This window comes from Syngnathoides biaculeatus, chromosome 4 (genome assembly GCF_019802595.1).
Source record: "Syngnathoides biaculeatus isolate LvHL_M chromosome 4, ASM1980259v1, whole genome shotgun sequence".
Taxonomy (NCBI): Eukaryota; Metazoa; Chordata; class Actinopteri; order Syngnathiformes; family Syngnathidae; genus Syngnathoides; species Syngnathoides biaculeatus.
Window position 1 is genome coordinate 2,371,935 of NC_084643.1, and position 20,630 is coordinate 2,392,564.

At 45.5% G+C, this 20,630-nt stretch overlaps 2 protein-coding genes and 1 long non-coding RNA gene across 3 annotated transcripts; 2 read left to right on the forward strand and 1 right to left on the reverse strand.

Annotated features, from left to right (window-relative positions):
* The first annotated feature begins 2,837 nt into the window (after positions 1-2,837).
* Positions 2,838-7,219, forward strand: vgll4l (vestigial like 4 like). The gene is made up of 5 exons (XM_061817493.1): positions 2,838-3,325; positions 4,895-5,015; positions 5,101-5,344; positions 6,356-6,437; positions 6,538-7,219. Exons 1-5 carry the CDS (start codon positions 3,259-3,261, stop codon positions 6,837-6,839), a joined length of 816 nt encoding a protein of 271 aa, XP_061673477.1. The 5' UTR covers positions 2,838-3,258; the 3' UTR covers positions 6,840-7,219.
* A 5,193-nt stretch (positions 7,220-12,412) lies between these two features.
* Positions 12,413-18,802, forward strand: slc20a1a (solute carrier family 20 member 1a). Its single transcript, XM_061817344.1, has 11 exons — positions 12,413-12,527; positions 12,879-13,407; positions 13,519-13,659; positions 13,747-13,832; positions 14,095-14,191; positions 15,700-15,819; positions 15,899-16,099; positions 16,214-16,673; positions 18,227-18,412; positions 18,494-18,578; positions 18,647-18,802. Exons 2-11 carry the CDS (start codon positions 13,071-13,073, stop codon positions 18,800-18,802), a joined length of 1,869 nt encoding a protein of 622 aa, XP_061673328.1. The 5' UTR covers positions 12,413-12,527; positions 12,879-13,070.
* Positions 15,127-19,985, reverse strand: LOC133500003 (uncharacterized). The gene is made up of 3 exons (XR_009794813.1): positions 19,764-19,985; positions 18,739-18,856; positions 15,127-15,800 (listed from the first exon to the last, which is right to left on the reverse strand). It is a non-coding gene; the product is annotated as an uncharacterized LOC133500003 (long non-coding RNA).
* Between the last annotated feature and the right edge of the window lie 645 nt (positions 19,986-20,630).

Sequence of the window (20,630 nt, forward strand, 5' to 3'; positions counted from 1 at the left end):
CGCGTTCCAGCTGTCAATGGGCAGGAGGCTGAATTAGTTGCCAGCCAATAGCAGGGCACATGGAAACAAACAGCCACACTCACAATCACACCTAGGGGCAATTTAGAGTGTCCAATTAACGTTGCGTGTTTTTGGGATGTGGGAGGAAACCCACACAAGCACAGGGAGAACATCCAAACTCCACAAAGCCTGGGCCGGGATCAAACCCAGGTCCTCAGACCTGTGAGGCCAACGCTTTACCAGCTGGACCATCGTGCTGCCAGACATGTTTCAATATTTTTCAATACTAGGTAACATATAATGTGGACATTGAGCACACAGTGTGGGCCAAAAACCTTGAAACTTTGAAAAATGCATAATCTACCTGTGAATGTTTTTAAATTCCGTTTTTCAGTGCCTTCGGGGGTTTGTTAAATTATGTTATTGCTTTGAAATATTAAAAAAAAAAAACGTGTGATGAGTACGTGTACATATTTAACCACGCCAGGGACCAGCAGAACAACTCAGTGTTCTTCCACTAGATGGCAGAAAGTACAAGTACTGTGTTGTGTATCCATTTATTGGCAATCATACCATACATTATATCTTGCAATAGCTTCGTGTTTAACTACTGGCCCAGATTTTACACTGAGTAAATACGTGAATATGTTGAAACGAACATTCCTGACCACGGGCGTCACCTTGAGGAAGTCGGGCTTTGTGAACAGGTTGAACTCAGGCAGGGTAGCGAGCCGAGTTTGTGTGAAGTGTGGACTCAAACCACCCAAAACAAAGTACCGGAGCCTGACTTGAGACTTCACAATTGTTCTGGTAGCAGCTTTGTTTGTGCAACAAATTGTTTGTCTGTTTGCCAGCTTTTGTATGCGTAGCTTTATGTATACAGGACAGGCTTATCCTCACGAGTGTCACGGGATTGCTGGAGCCCATTCCAGATATCTCTGGGTACGAGGCGGGGTACACCGGCAACTGGTTGCGAGCCAGTCGCAGGGCACAAAGAAACAAACAACCATTTGCACTCGGGGCGATTTAAAGTCTCCGATCAGTGCATGATTTTTGGGATGTCGGAGGAAAGCGGAGTACCCGGAGAAAACCCACGCAAGGACAGGGAGAACTTGCAAACTCCACACAGGCGGGGCCAGGTGCTCTAACCAGGTAGTCAACGTGTCACCATCCATTCAACATCAACCCATCCATGATCTACCGATTTTCCGGGTTGGGACGCAGGGGAAGTAGCTTCAGCAGAGATGCCCAGACTTCCCTTTCCCCAGCCACTTCTTGCAGCTTTTCCGGAGGGATCCTGAGGCGTTCCCAAGCCAGCTGAGAGACATAGTCTGTCCAGCGTGTCCTGGGTCGTTCCCGGGGTCTCTTTCCGGTCGGACATGCCCAGAACACCTTACCAGGGAGGCGTCCGGGTGGCATCCGAATCAGATGCCCCAGCCACTTCATCTGGCTCCTCTCAATGTGGAGGAGCAGCAGCTCAACACTGAGCTCCAAGCTTCTCACCCTATCCCTAAGGGAGAGCCCGGACACCCTGCGGAGGAAATTCATTTTGGTCGCTTGTATCCGGGATCTTGTTCTTTCGGTCACGACACACAGCTCGTGCCCACAGGTGAGGGTAGGAACGTAGATCGACTGGTAAATTGAGAGCTTCACCTTTCGACTTAGCTCACTCTTTACCACAACGGACCGATACAAAGTCCGCATCACTGCAGACGTCTGTCGAACTCCCGCTCCTTTCCACCCTCACTCGTGAACAAGACCCCAAGATACTTGAACTCCTCCACTTGGGGAAGGATCTCATACCCGACCCGGAGAGGGCACGCCGCCCTTTTCCGACTGAGGACCGTAGCCTCGGATCCGGAGGTGCCGATTCTCATCCCGGCCGCCTCACACTCGGCTCCGATTCGCTTCGGTGAGAGCTGGAGGTCACGGCTTGATGAAGCCAACAGAACCATGCAATGCTGAGCCCATTGAACATATGCATGGTAAACATTTGACTGGGCCCCAGGAGGTCAAAGGGCAACTGACAATAAACTGACAATATTATTGCACCAGTATAGTTTTTGCGGAATAGGTGGTGCTATTGCTAAGAGTACCCAAAGAGAGCACTATTGAGCTAAATGTAGTTCAACATGTTGCATGTGTTGTCACTTAAGGGCATGAATGCGCAGCTTTTGACGACTTTTTGACCCAGTCTTGCTGAGCAGCTGCTTGAATGCCATCCATCCGTTTTCTTTGCCGCTTATCCTCACGAGGGTCGCGGGGAGTGCTGGAGCCTATCCCAGCTGTCAACAGGCAGGAGGCAGCGTACAAACACAATCACACCAAAGGGCAATTTAGAGTGTCAATTAACGTTCCATATTTTGGGGATGTGGGAAGAAACCGGAGCGCCCGGAGGAAACCCACGCAGGCACGGGGAGAACATGCAAACACATAAACTCCACACAGGCGAGTCCGGGATTTAACCTGGGACCTCGGAACTGTGAGGCCAACGCTTTTACCAACTGATCCACCGTGCCGCCACTGCTTGAATGCAATATACTAAATATATAACATTTATAGTGCTTTTAGATAGTACATGTGACAAAGACTCCAAAAAGTATTGTTCTGTTTAAGTTTAACATTTCCAGGTCTTGGGAGTCTTCATGCGGAGGGGGCAAAAAAAAAAAAAAAAAAATTTAAAAGGCAACAGCTTAGCAGCATGGCACTCGGCAGATGTGTGCGTGTACGGGCAGGTTGTTGGCGGCCTTGGAAGTCTGGTGGGCTCAGCACACACACAAAAATGCAGTCTGGTGAGATTGCAGTCCAGAGGGGAAGGGGGAGGGTGTTGGGGGTCAGGTGCTGGAGAAACAAAGAGCTCCACTTCACGTTCTTCCTGCCCAGAGGAGAAATGAAAATACGGTAGATGGACGAGTGTCCTTTGTGCAGAAGAGTGCACACAGAACGCCGTCGCCAGCGTTTGTTGCCATTTATCGGCCACCGAGACCAGGTCCTAATCTTCGACCTGGGGCCTGCATTCCTCCCGAAGGATAACAACAAGACGGTGCGACCAAGAGCCTTTGATTGGCTCTCGCAGCAGCCAATCGGAATGCAGGGAATGCGTCCCAGGGAAACCTCATCTTTTGTTTGCCCTCACCTGATACGTTACCTGGCCGAGCGCTCATTACCTTTTCCAACGCCGTCCAGAACTGCAACATTCTCCGGCACTCTGCACTTTTTCTTTTCTTCGGGAGTGCACTCGGGAAAAGGAACGCGGTCATGGCCGTAGCCAACTTCCACTACATTACTCGCATGAGCAGCGGCTTCAAGGTCTACATTTTAGAGGGTGAGCGTTGCTTTTTCCTCTTAAACTCTTCGTGGCGGCTTTGTATCAGTTTGACGTGATGATCAAAGAACCATCTTTTTTATCTTTTAAAGCAGTCGTTGTTATATTTGTGTAACAACCCAAACTGTTATCACTGTATTTTTCTAATGATTCAGACAATTCCTCCCACATGTAAAAGGAACAAATGTGATCATATTTGCGTTTTCCTGTTGAACCACAGCTGTGTTTTTGCGATTCGTCGCTATTTAAAAAACAAATGAATGCTCATGCATCATATTCTTTTCCTGATGAGGGAAAATATCCATGCCCGAGGCTGTAGAAAATCAGCATAGGTGTGGTTAAACCGGCCCCCTCCCTCCGCAAAGGTGTGTGGGAGCAGCTAAGAGAGCGTCGGCAGCGCCCAGCAGCCGTGAACGCTTTTTTTTTTTTTTTTTTTTTTTTTTTTTTTTAAATACAATGCAAAATAGATCATCCGTCAGCTTGCCGCTGACTCATTTTCTTTTGGAGCATTTATTAACTGGGTGATTTGCATATAGTTGGAGTTGCCAGCAATGCGAATTGAAACGTGTTAACTGAGGAATGGGGACAAACAGCGGCCAAAGAAACCTGCAATTGTCTCAATACACAATCAGTCGTTTACTTTGCGTGTTATTTCGCAACATGAGGGAAAACTGAATACACTAATAGTGACATAGATTCCACAAATTCTCCAATTGAAATATAACAAAGCAAAGTACAAGCTATTAAGTTTTAGGCGTTATGGCTCATGTCCTGAAATTGAATCTGTGAAAGCCCCTACGCAGTCAAAACAGACATAACTGTGGGTTTGTCCACGATTACAAAATGTGTCGCTTGTGCCCTTTGAAGGCGTAACCGGGACACATGCCAGCCGTAAGCGCGAAAAACAATATTTACCGTTAGCATTGAATCAGCTGTGTCATGTTGTAACACTCACGGATCAGGTCCGTCGGGTTTTGCAACTTAACGGAGTTTGCAATTAACGGTGAGCCCGGGAAAAAACAAAAATAAAACATTTTCACACGAGACGTCAGTCGCGCGTCTCAATGTTGTGGCTCAACACGAGCGCCACTTTTTCCACTGTCAAATTAAAGCAATCGAATCTTTAGATTATTTTTTGTTTTGCGGAAATTAATGACATTATTTGTCATTGGCTGAGAAAGCCTCTCATTCTAACCCTTTTCTTAGACGCTTATCCTCACAAGGGTCGCGGGTAGTGCTGGAGCCTATCCCAGCTGTCAACGGGCAGGGTGCACCCTAAACTGGTTGCCAGGCAATTGCAGGGCACATAGAGACAAACGGCTGCACTCACAATCACACCTATGGGCAATTTGGAGTGTCCAATTAATGTTGCATGTTTTGGGGATGTGGAAGGAAACCGGAGTGCCTGGAGATAGCCCACGCAGGCACGAGGAGGACATGCAAACTCCACACAGGCAGGTCCGGGATTGAACCCGGGACCTCAGAAGTGTGAGGCCAACGCTTTCCAGCTGAGCCACCATGCCACCCCTCTCATTCTCATATAAATATATATTTTTTCTTTTTCTTCAGGTCAGCCTCATCTGAGGAGCGAAGACAGATTCAGACATATGACAAACGAGCGGACTCGAACCCCAACACTTTATCCCAAACGCAAGCGCGGCCACGAACGATGTCTCACTCTGGAGGAAAGGTTGGTGCGATAATCGAGTTCGAGCTCACAATTTCTTTCCACATTTCTCGTATCCAAATCATATTTTTCTGTTGTTCTGTTTCAGGCGCGAGCGGGTGCTGAGCAGAACCAACGGTAAAGCTGCGCCGAAAGCCGCACCCGCGGTGTTCAATAGCCCCCAAAGTCCCACTTCCACCTGGAGCCCCTCACCCAGTCCCAGCAGCCCTCTGCCCTCTCACGTGTACTACACCCCGGTCCTTGACGAACCACTCGCCCTCATCAAGAAACCCAGGAAGGACGCAGAGAGCACAGAAGAGAAGGCTAAAAACACCGGCACAAGTCAGAGCCAGGTAATAAGATTGCTTGAAAAAAAAATGAAATTGAATTTCGAGGTCAATCAGGATGCCAAAGTACCGTATTTTCCGCACTATAAGGCGCACCTACAACGAACGTCCGGTTTTCAAACTTTTTTCATATATAAGGCGCACCCCATTATAAGGCGCATAGAATAGATGATATAGAAGAGGCTGGGGTTGCATGATGCATCCATTAGATGGAGCTACACCAAAGGCTCAATAATGATCCATATATAAGACGCACCTGATTATAATGCGCAACCGGCGGCTCTTTGAGAAAATTAAAGGCTTTTAGGTGCGCCTTATAGTGCGGAAAATACGGTATATACGGCAGGTGTACGGAATACAGTTTGTATCTTTGTCGTCTCCGTGTAGCTCCAGGCTAACCAGCGTCGTGGTGCATTCGCCTTGCGTAGTCGGCGAATCCAGCTGTACGCCCGCAAGCCCCAGCTCGTCCGAGCTATGCGACCGAGCTAGATTCGGGAAGAAAATGTCAGCAATGGAGGGAAGGAATGCCGTCAACAAGACCAAACAAACTGCTCCTACGTTGACCTGTTTATGTACTGCGGGTGGGATCTGCTGGCAAACCAGTTCAAGCAGTTTTCAAATCATTTTTTTTTTTTCATATTACATTTGGACACTGTTTTTCAGAGTTTTAATTGGGGGCTACCCGGACAAGGAATGAAAATTTTGAGATTTTTTTAGCTTATGTTTTCGAACGCGAGGGCCGATCAGCTGACTCACGATGCGCGCTGTTATTGTGTGTAACGCAGCCTCTGTACGCAGACGTGGGAAATATTTATTCAGTTTTCAAACAAATCGGTTCCCGAACCGCCTTCTGGAACGGATTGTGGTCAAGAACTGAGGTTGTACTGTAACAAACAAAATGTATTAAATGAATCCAAAAGGAATGTTATGGAAATCAAGTGGGATTTCATTGTTCTGACTTTCAAAAAGTCAAAAGTTTGAAATTCCAATTTTTTTTTTTTCACAACCCCCCCACAGATACGTCCCACTGTGATCACTTGCGTCTCCTCATTAAGGAATTCCGCCACGAGCTCCGATGTCCACCAGAGTCCGTCATCAGGTGGGTCTCTCGCTTGCGATTGAGCGTCCACGCTCCAGATTCGGGCCTCGCAATTTAAACCAAAAATGTCTTATAAATCTTCCCGCATTTTTTGTCTCAGTCATCTCCAAATGCAACTACGACCACGTGGTTGAGGAGCATTTCCAGAGGAGTCTGGGAGCGAATTACCAGAAAAGCCACCCCCAGCAGCTCTCCATCAGCGTGTCGGTCGACGACCATTTCGCCAAGGCCTTGGGAGATAAGTGGCTGCAGATTAAGTCCAAGTCGTCCTCCTGCTCATCAACACCCCCCAGCAGTCCGAGCGTCACTCACTCCCCGGCGTACATGCAAAGCCCGCATTCGTCCGTGAAAGAACCCGCGAGCAAATCGCCGCCACCCTCCGGCAACTGGTCGGCCAACTAACTGAAAATTGACCTCTGACCTTGCCGGGGAATTGACTTTTAGCCTAGCACCCTGCTCGTCGGGCAAGGGCAAGTTTTTCGGGGCGCTGTCGGATTGGACCGCTGATCCAGACAACTGTGGCATCAACTGGGATCGTCTTGTTACATTTCTTTCTTCATCTTACCGATAATATCTGAGGCAGATGGCGGTACGGTTGGAGAACCATCAAATTATTCCTTCACATTTCCCACGTTTGATTCTTGTAACGTCACGCTGCATTTCATCGTCTTTATATTTATGTCAATTTCATCTCCACGGTTTACCTGTCGGGCCTATATTTCATGCGTGTTATTGCGATTACACTTGTTATACGAAAGAGAGACCTTGAAAGTCTTTGACAAGTTTGGAATACATGTAAATAAAAAAATGTATAACAGAGAACCTTTGTTATTTGTAAGGACTTTACTTGTATCTTTTTCTTGTCAAGCAAAAAAACTCTTCTGGGATGATGAGTATTGAGATCTGATTAAAACTGGGAAGGGCAGTGCACCAGACAAGTGTGAAGTCCAGTGAGTCACTCGGCGTCTGAGACACGTCCGGTGCACGCTTCACCTTGTACTCAGAGACACGTCGCCACTCACAAAGGGCAAATTTCAGTGACGTGTGAGCAACACAGTCAGGACTTTTCCTGTAAATTCAGGGGAACGTAGCCCGCGTGTCCCGACATGCAAAAGACCTTGTGTTCTGACATTCCTGTCTCCTGAGAAAAGGACTGTGAGATCCTACAGATCCAGTTTGGCGAGGGATAGGTGGGAGGGAAGAGGGGGAGCGGGAAGGGTTGGGCTTGAGAACCTGCCGCGCGCTTCGGTTACTTATTTGCGTGCCCTATCTTGTCCGGCCTCGAACACGATCTCGTTTAAAAGGGTTACTGGGACTTTACTGGTACTACTTCACTCACTTGGTGAGATACTCTACAGTTCAAGGCGTAGGTTTTCGTGAATGACGTGTCGCATTTCAGGGAGGGAAATCTCTTTCATCTAAATGTCTTAAGATATAGTCGAAATGAAAATACTGTAAGACATTCCTTTTGCACCTGCAACATCCCACACGAGCATCCAGGGACTCCATTGAGGACTGCTGACTGTCATCAGTGAGTGCGAAAACTGCTGTCTATTCGCAGCAGGAGTCGCCCTGGGGACAGTCTGTAGGGGCTCTAGCTCCATCTTGAGGCAATTACGCGAATTGATGAAGAATGAGATTGATTCTTTCAAATCAAACCATAACTTTATGAATGAAAATAACCATTTGACAGTGTCGATTAAAAAAGATCACCGCATTTTATTATACAATAAAGTGTATCTGATATTGTGTCCAGTGAGTACATAGTAGTCATTTTTGAAGCGTTAAATTATTAAATACACATTGCAAAACCTATCGACGAACTTTACACATTTGCGCGCAATATTATGAGATTAATTCAGGTATTTACCGAAATTCACGGCCTACAAGAGCACACCTGGTTATAAGCCTCATCCAGTACATTTCTCAAGGAAATACTATTTGGTACTTACATACGCCGCGGCTGTGTAAAAGCCGCAAGTGCCCACATTGAAAAGCGAGATATTTACAAAGAAAGATGGTACACAGAGAGTTTAACGCTAGCGCCGCCGCGCTAATGCTAACATTAAAGTTAGCGTAATGCTAACGCTAACGCTAGCACTACACTAACACTAATGATAGCACCACGCGAAGAGGGCCAGTTTAAAAGAACATACCGGTAAAAATCACTAGGACACGGCAGTAGCAGGCTAGCGCAGCGCTAACACAGCTAACAGCGTGTTAAAAAAGTCGCGGTTTATAGGCCAGAAATTACGGTAAACTGTTATTGTTCACCCAAAATTAAGCAGCCATGAGAATGGTAGAAGATCCTATTCTCACACTGCTGCAAAATAAATACCCGTTGTGTTATGACTGAACGGCAACAAAAGATTGTCATTTTTTTATACCTCAAATACTGCCCAAAACAATGTTTATCACAGTATCACATAGACGGTGCCAATTACAGTGTAAGAGTATAAGCCTAGAAAAATTGACAGGAAAGTATAATTACGATTGTCAACAAAAGTAACATTTCCAGCTGTCGGTACATCAAATCTGGCAGGAAATGCAATCATCCATAAGGAAACAAGAAGATCTGCAACCATCTACATATGAGCGCATTGAAAACTGTAAAAACTCGAGAATTAAAATAGCTCAGTAGAAAAAAATAAGTACAGTTGTAATATTTGCATGTATTTATCTATAGCAAACAGAGGCAGTTTACAGAGGCAAAAATTGTGGCTCTTTGTTCTGGAATTTGGCAGAGGAAAATGAAAAATGCTCTTCAAAATGACTTCAAAAGAATAATCTGAAACAACAAGCTGTTCCAATTTATCTGAAAATGCATGAAATGTTCAAACTACCCAAAGCGTCAGTTGTGGAGGTCACTTCCTGTACAGAAATGGCGAATGATTCTGGCTCATATTTGCAACATCGCGAATAAAATTAGTGAGTGATATGGAAGCTATCAGCAGATTTGGAAGCACTGAAGCATTTTTTTTTTGGGGGGGGGGTTTGATTTTGCTGACACTCAGTGAAGCTTGAGCAGGTTTTCTCAGCCTGAGTCATTAGCGGGTACTTAAACGGGTTGAACAGTAACACATTTTGAGCGGCTTCACTTTTTGCATGGTTACATATGCATCTCATCAATCACCCGTACAAGCAGCAGGTGACTGCTGAGTTTATTATACTTCAGTCCGGATTGGATAGCGAAAAATACATTTTTCATATATATATCGTGATTCCTGCGACGTCAAGGGGGAAACCAAATCCTGTCCCGACACACTAACAAAACGATTCAATACATTAGGAGATTTATTCTTTCAAAATAGGTTGTGCTCGTGTTGAGCGGATTATTATATTAGACTATATTGGTGAACTTTATACCTCTAAATTCTAAAGAAAAAAAAGTAAACGTGAAAGAAACTACTAATAAGACACGACTTTTTTCACATGCTTTTAACTGCAAGGGGGGGCACTCGAGCGGAAAAGGTAAGAGTGAGACCAGTGGAATACATGTGCCGAGGAAGTGACTTTTACCAGTATGGTTTTTTTAACTGGTCCTGTTAGCTCCGGGCTAGCATTAGTGCTGTGCTAGCGTGCTGCTGCTCTGGCTCAGTGATTTTTACCGGTATGTTTTTTTTTTTTTTTTTTTTTTTCAAACCGGCCCTGATAGCGCTCCGCTAGTGTTAGCCCTGTGCTAGCGTAAGCCCTGTGCTAGCGTAACCCCTGTGCTAGCGTATTGCTGCTGTGTCTCAGTGATTTTTACCGGTATGTTTTTTTTTTTTTAACTGGCCCTGTTAGTGTTGTACTAGCATTAGCGCTGTCCTAACGTGTTGCTGCTGTTTCTCTGATTCTTCCCATTTTTTTTTTTTAACCAGCCCTGTTAGCGCTGTGCTAGCGTGTTGCTGCTGTGTCTCAGTGATTTTTACCGGTATGTTTTTTTTTTTTAACCGGCCCTGTTAGCACCGCGCTAGTGTGTTGCTGCTGTGTTTCTGCCGTGTCTCGGTGATTTAGGTATGTTTTTTTAACTGGCCCTGTTAGTGCTGTGCTACAGTGTTGCTACCTTTTTTCACCGGTATGTTTTGGTTTTTTTACCAGGCCTGTTCGTGCTACCGTGTTGTTGCTATGTTAAGCTAAGCTAAGGTCTAAAGACTTTGAAAACTCTTTCTGTGTACCATCTTTTTTTGTAAATATCTGGTGTTTCAATTTGGGTTTCAATGTGGGCACTTGCGGCTTTTACACAGGTGAGGCTTATGTATGTACCAAAATGGTATTTACTTTACAAATGTACTGAGTGAGGCTTATAACCAGGTGCGCTCTGTAGGCCGGAAATTACGGTACATTTGAAGAACATCAATTTGACACTGTCTGTTATGACAAAAAGGTTGCTTTAAAACATGGTCGCTCCAGAACCCTATAAAATGCGTGTCAAAAATTGTATACAGTATAGCCAAAATAATTGATATTTTCATTTCATTTTTCAAGAAAAAAAAAAAGCTGGTTTGAAATGCAGCTCCCGGTGATGGGAAAGAAAAACTTTTGGGGTTCCGCTCTTCTTTCCTCAGAAATCCCTTCAAGACCACTGCAATTAATTTGAGCATGAAAACAAACGGGCCACACATGAGCTACGGGGCAGCACAGAGAAAAGGCGTGCACGCAACCTGCTCGGTATATAAAGTGGAGACCAGCAGGCGCCTTCTCACAGCGCAGCCACTGCGGCGGGCGTACGGGTGGCACTTTGCGTTCAGCTCACTCGGGCGGCGGGACGCACAACAAAGAACACAGTAAACATTCACTCCTGGCACAAATGTGAGTACAAACTGTTTTTCGTGTCCTGCGCTTGCTTCCTTGCCTTTTTGGCCATCATGCTGCTCCATTTGTGTTATGCAAGAGCAGCTAAGGAGATTAAAATGCCGCTATATTTTCATTTGTGACGGCGACTGTTGTTAAGATCCAACTCTTGACAACTCTGAAAGGATCAATTTTTCACAGCTCCCAGGCGCTCCTTTTTGATGGTGTGAAGCACAGCTCGTCTTGGTGCAATTATTTCATCATATAACTCACTGACAAACTGATACAAAGACAAACCAATTATTAATTATTATTTAGTCATTCACAACATGACACGGATCCATCCATTTTCTTCCGCTTATCCAAGGTCAGGTCACGAGAGGAAATAATTGAAGCAAGGAAGTCCAGACTTCCCTCTCCCCAGCCACTTCCTCCAGCTCTTCCAAGGGGATCTCGGGGCGTTCCCGAGCAAGTCGAGAGACGGAGTCGCTCCAGCTTGTCCTGGGGCGACACCAGCGTCTCCTCCCCGGTGAGACGTGGCCGGAATACCTCATTTCGGTTCTCTACTCTGAGCTCCTCCCGGATGACCGAGCCCGGACACCCTGCGGAGGAAACTCATTTCGAGATTTTGGTATTTCAGTCACGACCCACATCTCGTGATCATAGGTGTGGGTAGGAACGTGGATCGCATACCTAAACCTGCCGAGCACCTCAACTACAGAGTGGAAAAGTGTCCAACCCTTCTAATGCGGGCTGGTAGCAGAGACCAAGCCATGTTCGGAGGCGAACCAGACTACATCTAGTCAGAACTCCTCCACGTCACTCACCAGCTCATGGTCCTTCCCGGCCAAAGAGGTGACATTCCACATCCCTAGAGCCAGTTTCTGTAGCTCGGGATCGGATCGCCAAGGTTCCCGCCTTTGAGCACCACTCAGCTCACACTGCACCTGGCCCATCTGGCGCACGGGACGGGGGATCCACATTATCCTTTCGGGCTGTGACCGGCCTACTCCGATAGGTGCAGGCACGACCGCAAGGCAGTCGACTTCAGGACCCCATCTCCAGGCCTCGCTCCAGAGCAGGGCCCCAGTGACCCACGTCCGGACAAGGGAAACCGAGGTCCATTATTTTGACTTGTCAAAGGGGTCTATGGACCTGTGCTTTGTTTGGTCTCTCACCTAGGACCTGTTTGGCATGGGTGACCCAACCAGGGGTGTGAATCCCCAGACAAAGTAGCTCCTAATCCCTCCACCACAATAAGGTGGAACATAACATACAAAAATGTCAAGTACAAAGTCACCCGATGTCTATGTTATTGTGAGTCCTTTGGCCTTGTCTATTCTGTTTTTGGTATGAATTATCACATTATGAATGTGTGTTACACTTGGTGAAGTCAGAAGCGTGTCCTACTGAACGCACCCCACCCACCACCAAAACAGCCGAGATAGATAACACCGAGTTACGCTTTAACATTCCTTTCACTCATAATGACATTTACGTTGCCACTTCCCTCTTCCCACACTTACTAGAGTTGTAACATTTTATAGTCTTGATAAAACATTGTAAAGGAAAGAAAAATAATTTATGGCTCGCACATTGGCACTTTGTTGATGCACTAACAAGGAATTATTGTTGCGTGACGCGTACCGCACTTGTGTTTTTTTGCAGCACGTCTCGCCGCAATGGATGTCATTCCGGTCTTCCAGAACCCCTTGCATCTTGCTTGGAGTCCCGCGGAGAAGCCATACATCCCCAGATAGCGATACATGATTCCATTGTATTAATATCTGTACCGAAGTCATCCCATAGTACCCCACTCAACTGACTCTTGGATTAAAACTTCCAGTTTGCAAGTCACCAATGGATTCCGCCACACTGCTGCCCACCACGCCGTCTCAGGCCCCTCAGGCGGACATGTCCGCTTACTTGTGGCTCTTGATCTTGGGCTTCGTGATTGCCTTCGTCCTGGCTTTTTCCGTCGGGGCCAACGACGTGGCCAACTCCTTCGGTACGGCGGTCGGCTCCGGGGTGGTCACCTTGCGACGGGCCTGCGTCCTGGCGACCGTCTTTGAGACGGTGGGCTCGGTCGTGCTGGGGGCCAGGGTCAGCGAGACCATCCGAAAGGGCATCATTGACGTCCAGATGTACAACGGTTCTGAACACGTCCTGATGGCGGGGTCGATAAGTGCAATGTGGGGTGAGCATCCAGATCAGTGCAGTCTATTGTTATGACTTATCGTTTGAGCTTACCTAATATTGAAATTGATAACTCGAGACATCTTCGTAGTGGTTTGTTCTGCTTTCACAGGTTCTGCTGTGTGGCAGTTGGCAGCCTCCTTCCTGAAGCTGCCCATTTCTGGAACTCACTGCATCGTTGGAGCCACAATAGGGTTTTCCATGGTGGCCAAGGGTCATCACGGGGTCAAATGGGTGGAGCTTCTCCGCATAGGTGATACATTTAGTTGTTGTTTTTTAACCACATTGAACGTGTTTTTAAAATCTGCTGATTGTTTTTTTTGGGGGGGTGCGGGGGCAGTGGCCTCCTGGTTCCTGTCGCCGGTCCTGTCTGGCATCTTGTCAGGGATTCTCTTTTATTTTGTCCGCAAATTCATTCTTAATAAGGTGAGTCATCTCATTTATTCATCCTCATTTCGCTTGGTTCTGTTGTCTGGCACAAATCCATCCCCAGGTAAGCAAAACACTTTTGCAGTGGTGGCACGGCATTAAAATGCAGCGACTGTTTAGAAACCTTGAAGAAATGATTTGGCCTGGTATTGTTGGTGGTGCTCTCTTTTAAGTATTTTTGGAAGAAATGCTCCAAATGATGTAAACTCACTCTTAAATGATGTGGAATGAAATTTGTAAAAGCTATGAAATGCCGCAGGCCGACCCGCTGCCCAACGGCCTCCGAGCTCTCCCGCTGTTCTACTCCATCACCGTGGGGATCAACCTGCTCTCCATCATGTTTACAGGCGCACCAAGTGAGTGACTCCGCAACACCGCCGTGGAACGTGACGAACCATAAGTACTGTTAAAACCACAAAGGAGCGGCCCCTTTTCCACTGATCCTATCCTACCTCCTATCCCCTGCACACACGTCCACCGCGGCATTTATCATCTATCACAGCGTGGCAGAAAGCACTCACATGTCCTCGTTTTGATATTTTAGAGGGTGATGTCCTTTTAAAGATATGCTACACACACATAGTTTTCTTTTTAACCTGCAGCTGTCTACAGAATTGAAAAAGGGGGGGGGGGGGGTCAATCGGGGAATATTTGGCATTGCTGCGATTTAAATGACCAAATTCCCAAATGAAGTTACTCAGCACAAGACTATTTAATGATTGCACGCTCACTACAAAATGAATTTATTGGAGCAATCTTATCAGAGGACTGCAAGCCCCTTTTTTTGTAGACGAGTGTACTTTTACTGATATTGTTGCCAGCGAGGACATCGTCGCCAAATTATAACAAGGACAGTATTACTTCCGAACAACAAAGTCACACGTACATTTAGAAAATTTGCGAACGACATACAGTGATGCCTCGGTTCTCGGCCGCGATCCATTCCAGAAAACGGTTCGAGAAGTGATTTGTTGGAAAACCGAATCGATATTTCCCATTACAATGAATGGAAAAAGAAATAATGCGTTCCAAGCCTAAAAAATTGGGCTTTTTTAAAAGCATTTTTTTAGCTTTTCCTGATCATACACTGTATGGTAGAAATACATGTATATTTTAAATACTTTATATAATAAAATAATTGAGGAAATATATTTATTTTTTGGGTTGAAATGCATGCTTTACTGGTAGTGTACACTAGGCTGGGAGTCTATTGCCGTATCTGTAGCGACTCGGCCTCCAGCCTTGTAAACTTTTTTTACCAGCAAAAGTGCAGAATAACTTTAAACAAGCAACTTGCCTTCTTTGGAGCCATGTCTGGGGGTTAATGCGGTAGTTCTCCATAAGAAGAAAAACAACAGTCACTACCGGGACACATCTGCGTACAGAGGCTGCGTTATACAGAAAAACAAAAGTGCGCTGGTTGCGCCGCACCCGTTATGTCATTTCCATTTCTTTTCTTTTTTTCGGGGGGCGTTCGAATTGACAATAACAAAACGCGTCGTGGGTGGGTCAACTGCTTGCGCCGCACACGATGTTATTTCCGGGTATTTTCGGGGGCCGTTCGAATAGACAATAACAACACGCGTCGTGGGAGGGTCAACTGGTTGCACCGTGCGCGTTATGTTATTTCTGGGTTTTTTCAGCGGCATGGAAATTCACAAAAAAGTGCGTCTGGGTCAGCTGGTCTGGCCGCGCGCAATACGGGGACGTTCGAGTACTGATTTTCGTTCGAAAACAGAAGCAAAAAAATCTCGAATTTTTCCTAAGAAAACGGGGATGTTCGAGAACCGAGGCTTTACGGTATACAAAGATTTCATGATTGAAGATGGAAACGTGCCTCTTTTTTTTTCTCATTTGCTCCTAGTGTTGGGGTTTGACAGGATGCCGTGGTGGGGCACGCTGTGCATCGCGGTAGGATGTGCTGTCGTCACAGCGTTGCTGGTTCGCTTTGTCGTCTGTCCGCGCCTGAAGAGAAAAATCAATCGTGAGTCGATGCTTTTTTGACTAAAACATAAATGTTTCCAAGTGCACAGCTGAAGATGTCTCTCGTGGATGTCGATAAGAAAAAATAGGCGCTGCTCCCGGTGAGACTCCTCTGATGAAGAAGAACACTAACCGGGACGCTCAAGGAGTGCCGATAGCATTACCCCAGCACCCTCAACCGCAGAGCCCGCCAAAAGATACTCAGAATATTGCTTTTAAACTTGGAGGCTCGGAAGAGGCGGACCTCGACATGGAGCCCAAAGACTCTGATGTCAGTAACGGTGAGTAAGATTGCAGTTGTGGTTTTCGTCCGTACTGGACTTGAACTAGTAGAACAGACGGCCCAGAGGAAAGTGAAAAAGTTAAATGAGATGAACCATGTGATTTTTTTACAGGTCTAGATAGCAGTGTCGATCCCATGATTATCACAGATCCTCACGGCGGACGACTGCAGACAATCCAGAAAGACCCGGGTCTCTACAAAGACCTTCTCCACAAGCTGCACATTGCCAAGGTGGGCGACTGCATCGCTGACAGTGACGCAGAGGAGCGGCCCATGCGGAGGAACAACAGCTACACCTCCTACACCATGGCCATCTACGGCATCCACGGAGAACCCAAGAACAAGGACAACGACGACTGGACGCGGAGGTCCCGAGTGGACAGCTACAGCAGCTTCAACTCGGCAATGAGCAGAGGAAGTTCGGCCAAGGATGCCAGCGAGCCCGCTTGGGAGCATCCTCCCGAGGAAGATGAGCTCGAGCTCGACCAACCCGCCGTTTCCTGTCTTTTTCAGTTCCTTCAGATACTAACGGCGTGCTTTGGCTCCTTTGCCCACGGCGGAAATGATGTCAGGTGCGACGGGATCATCATCTATTTGGTGATTTATCGTGGCACTGAACCACAGTGTCAAGGCCGCAGATTCTCTCGTAAAAATTAACATCACACATTTGCGCCGTTACATCTTATTAGACAGCCCACTGATGAAGCTGCTGCGAGAATTTGTGGCTCAATCATGAGCACGCCAAAGCCCAATTAAAAAAAGATTGGGTCCACTACGCAGTTTCTTTGGCAACAACTGCCGACACAGCAGCACAAGTGCAGGAAGACTAATGAGAAGGATTATGATTACACTTTCACTTCGAGCCTATTACAGGTCAATCCATTTTTAAGGCAATATTGTTGACAACTTTGTGATTTCTGTCGTTCTTTTAAAAAAATTAATTTATGATGTAGATTCACCCCATGCAGACTGAACCATGTTAGGATCACTGATCTAAAAAAAAAAAAAAAAAAAAAGACTGGATAGCACATACACATCGAGCGGTATGTTGATTGGTTGAAGCCAGTTGGCCGCCATTTTGGTACTCCCAAAACGTGCGGAGGACAGGCTTTACAGGATGGATTATGGCGGGGTTTTTTCCTCAAAGTTTGGCATGTAGAATTAAAACTAGTCGTGCGAGCTGGACATTTTTTCAGTTCTGGTAGCATGAAGGATTTTTGATTCGACTTGGTAAGCCGAAAAAGGCTAAGTGCAAAGGAAAGATATATAACACCGTGACTAGCAAGAAACCCTGCATATTACCTAGGGCCCTTTTTCCGTGACATGTTAACTTTTCCCAAAATACGCTGTGAAGCTCTATCATCATAACATAGCAAAAAAACTAAGCATTTTTTGTCAAAAAAACATTTAATTTTAAGTCAATCAGTTAGACATATTTTTGAAAATGAGGACTCGTAATGGGAAAATACATGTTAAAAACATTGTTCATTTGTCATCTCTGCGATGTCTTATTTCAGACAGAAAATTAAAACTCGTTTCCTCGCATTTGAAAATCAATTTCAATTTGCAGCGTTCTGTATTATGAAATTCATCTAACTTTTCACAGAAAATGTGTTTTCTTGCTTATCCGCTGATGAAGTTTGGGAAAATATTTATATGACTTTTTGCGAAAAACCGTCGGCCCATAAAGGTGAAGCAGAGAGGGAACAATGAACAACATCAACCGTAAACAAAACAAGTGAATTAAACTCATCGGAAAATTAAAAAAAAAAAAAAAAACTGTTACAAACAAACTTTAACAGTGTCAAAGTAAATCTTTCAAACTTACCTGTGGAATGTTTTCTCACAGCCACGAAACTGGCTATTAACGCATGGTTGTTTTGGGAGTATCAAGATGGCGGATGGCGACTTCAGTTTTGGTGGCTAATGAGCCGTCCAGCTTTTTTTTTTTTTTTTTTGGATCAGTGGTTAGGATATATAGAGAAGCACCTTCATAAAAGAAACGGAGGATTTACAACCACAGTGCCATCTGCTGGATTTAATGGAGCACTACTTCACTTGTCCCCAATTTTTTTTTTTTTTTTCCACGGTTATTGATTCTCAACGATATTTTTTTCCTCTCCAGCAACGCTATCGGTCCCCTTGTGGCCCTCTGGATTTTGTACGATAGCGGTTCTGTTGCATCCAACGCAGCGACTCCTATCTGGCTCCTTCTATACGGCGGCGTAGGCATCTGCGCCGGGCTGTGGGTATGGGGTCGCAGGGTGATTCAGACCATGGGGAAAGACCTTACGCCCATTACACCCTCTAGGTATGACACCCTACTCTGTTGCCTCACACTCCTCACAACATGACAGATTCGAGCACGATTCTGCATGATCTTCCATTTTAGCGGCTTCAGCATCGAGCTGGCCTCCGCCCTGACAGTGGTTGCGGCGTCCAATCTCGGCCTCCCCGTCAGCACCACGCACTGCAAGGTAACGGAAATGTCAACAAATAATGTTTCGACGTCGGGACCAAACGCTGCCTTTTCGCGCGAACGCAGGTGGGATCTGTGGTAGCTGTGGGATGGCTGCGCTCAAGGAAATCAGTGGACTGGCATTTGTTCCGGAACATTTTTATCGCCTGGTTCGTCACCGTTCCCGTCGCAGGTCTCATCAGCGCTGCCATCATGGCTCTGTTCATTTACGTCATTCTCTGATCGCAATCCTCAGTGCGTCCATTACTGCCTGAATCAATCAATCGCCAGCAGGTTCTGTTGATGAGAATTTGTTTCAATGTTTTAAGATATCATAGACGTCTGATTCTGAAGTCAACCCAAGACGATTTGACATACGTGAAAGTCTACCTGGTGCGTGAACATATAAATGAAATAAACACTGACAATGATGAAGAAAAAACATTCAGAGATGTATAAATACCCACTGTCAACTTTATTAGGTATACATTTTGATATTATTGATATCAAATTGACCAAAGGTTTTGATCAACACTGTCAGCAAGGTTAAATCAATTATATTTGTATTACGCTGATCGTCGACTAAAGTGGTGGAGAACTGTAAGACTGTATACGTGATATTTATGTTACATTTTCATGTTTCATCATTCTGTATCTATCATCCCATGCACTTGACAATTGATTTTTTTAAAAATTGCGTAAATGAATTCATTATTCTCAATCTACGTTGACACTGACTGACTGAGTGGGGGCTAGTAAAGATGAGGAAGGCCTTTCATATTTGATGAACTCTGAAATACTTTTTCCGACAAAGAAAAAAAAAATACATCCATATTTCCGTAATTCCCGGCCTACAGAGCGCACCTGGTTATAAGCCTCAACCAGTATATTTGTAAAGGAAATACCATTTGGTACATACAAACGCCGCAGCCGTGTAAAAGCCGCAAGGGCCCACATTGAAACCGACATTGAAATACAAGATATTTCGAAAGAACGACGACAGTACACAGAGAGTTTGATGCTGATGCTAGCGGTACGCTAATGTTAATGCTAGCGCCGTGCTAACGCTAATGCTAGTGCTGCGCTAACAGGCCCGGTTAAAAAAAACATACTGGTAAAAAAATCTCCGAGACACGGCAGTAACGCTAGCGCAGCGCTAACAGGGCCAGACCGGTAAAGGTCACTAATTCTATCTCATTCTTACCTTTTCTGCTCGAGTCCCCCCTTGCAGGCGTTGGAAAAAAATGCACAAAATAGCCGCAGGGTTGAAAGCGTGTGGAAAAAAGTTGCGGCTTATAGGCCGGAAATTACAGTAAACAGTATGTCTACTCATTTAAGTAGTGAAAATCACAGTAAAATGGAAACCCCTGCAGACACCATGTTGGCGGTCACCATATTACGTTTGCCACCTTGGCTGTTCGGTGCTTTGAAATGCGCGGATAGAGAACTGTGATCGCTTGACAACATCATATACAGATTTGCTCTGCAGCATTGACCGCTGCCAATTTGCAATCACAAGGAAAGGACGAAACGTGTGTCAAGGAAAAGAAATTGTGCCTTTCCGCTTTTGCCTTTTGCTACTCACAACTGAGTATTGCAACCTTGGGATTTTTTTTTTTTTTTTTTTTTTTTCAAGAAAAAACTTTCCCTTACATGGAGAGTTCTATGTTGACTGGGCACCAAATATTAGACAAAGTTTTCGCATTGTTGCTTCTTAGAACAGTATCGTCCAGCTTGCATGCACATTTGAAAGCCAACCTCACCTCCGGTTTACTCATTCTCATGATACACTCAGAGGGAATTGTTAAAAACAAAAAAGAAGACAATGCAATTGTCACACTCTGTGTGGCGACAAAATGACCTGACAATTTGTTTTTCTGTAAGTTCCAGTGCTTCCAGTTGCTTTACTATGCCAGTGAACCAACTTTTACCCCGACAACGCAACATGATCAAATGTTGTTTCCAGTTTATAAACTTTAATGTGTAATCAATATGATCTTGGGCTTGTGTTGTAATATTACGTCAAATACTATTGATTTAGTTCATAGGTGTCAAACTCGAGGCCCGGGGG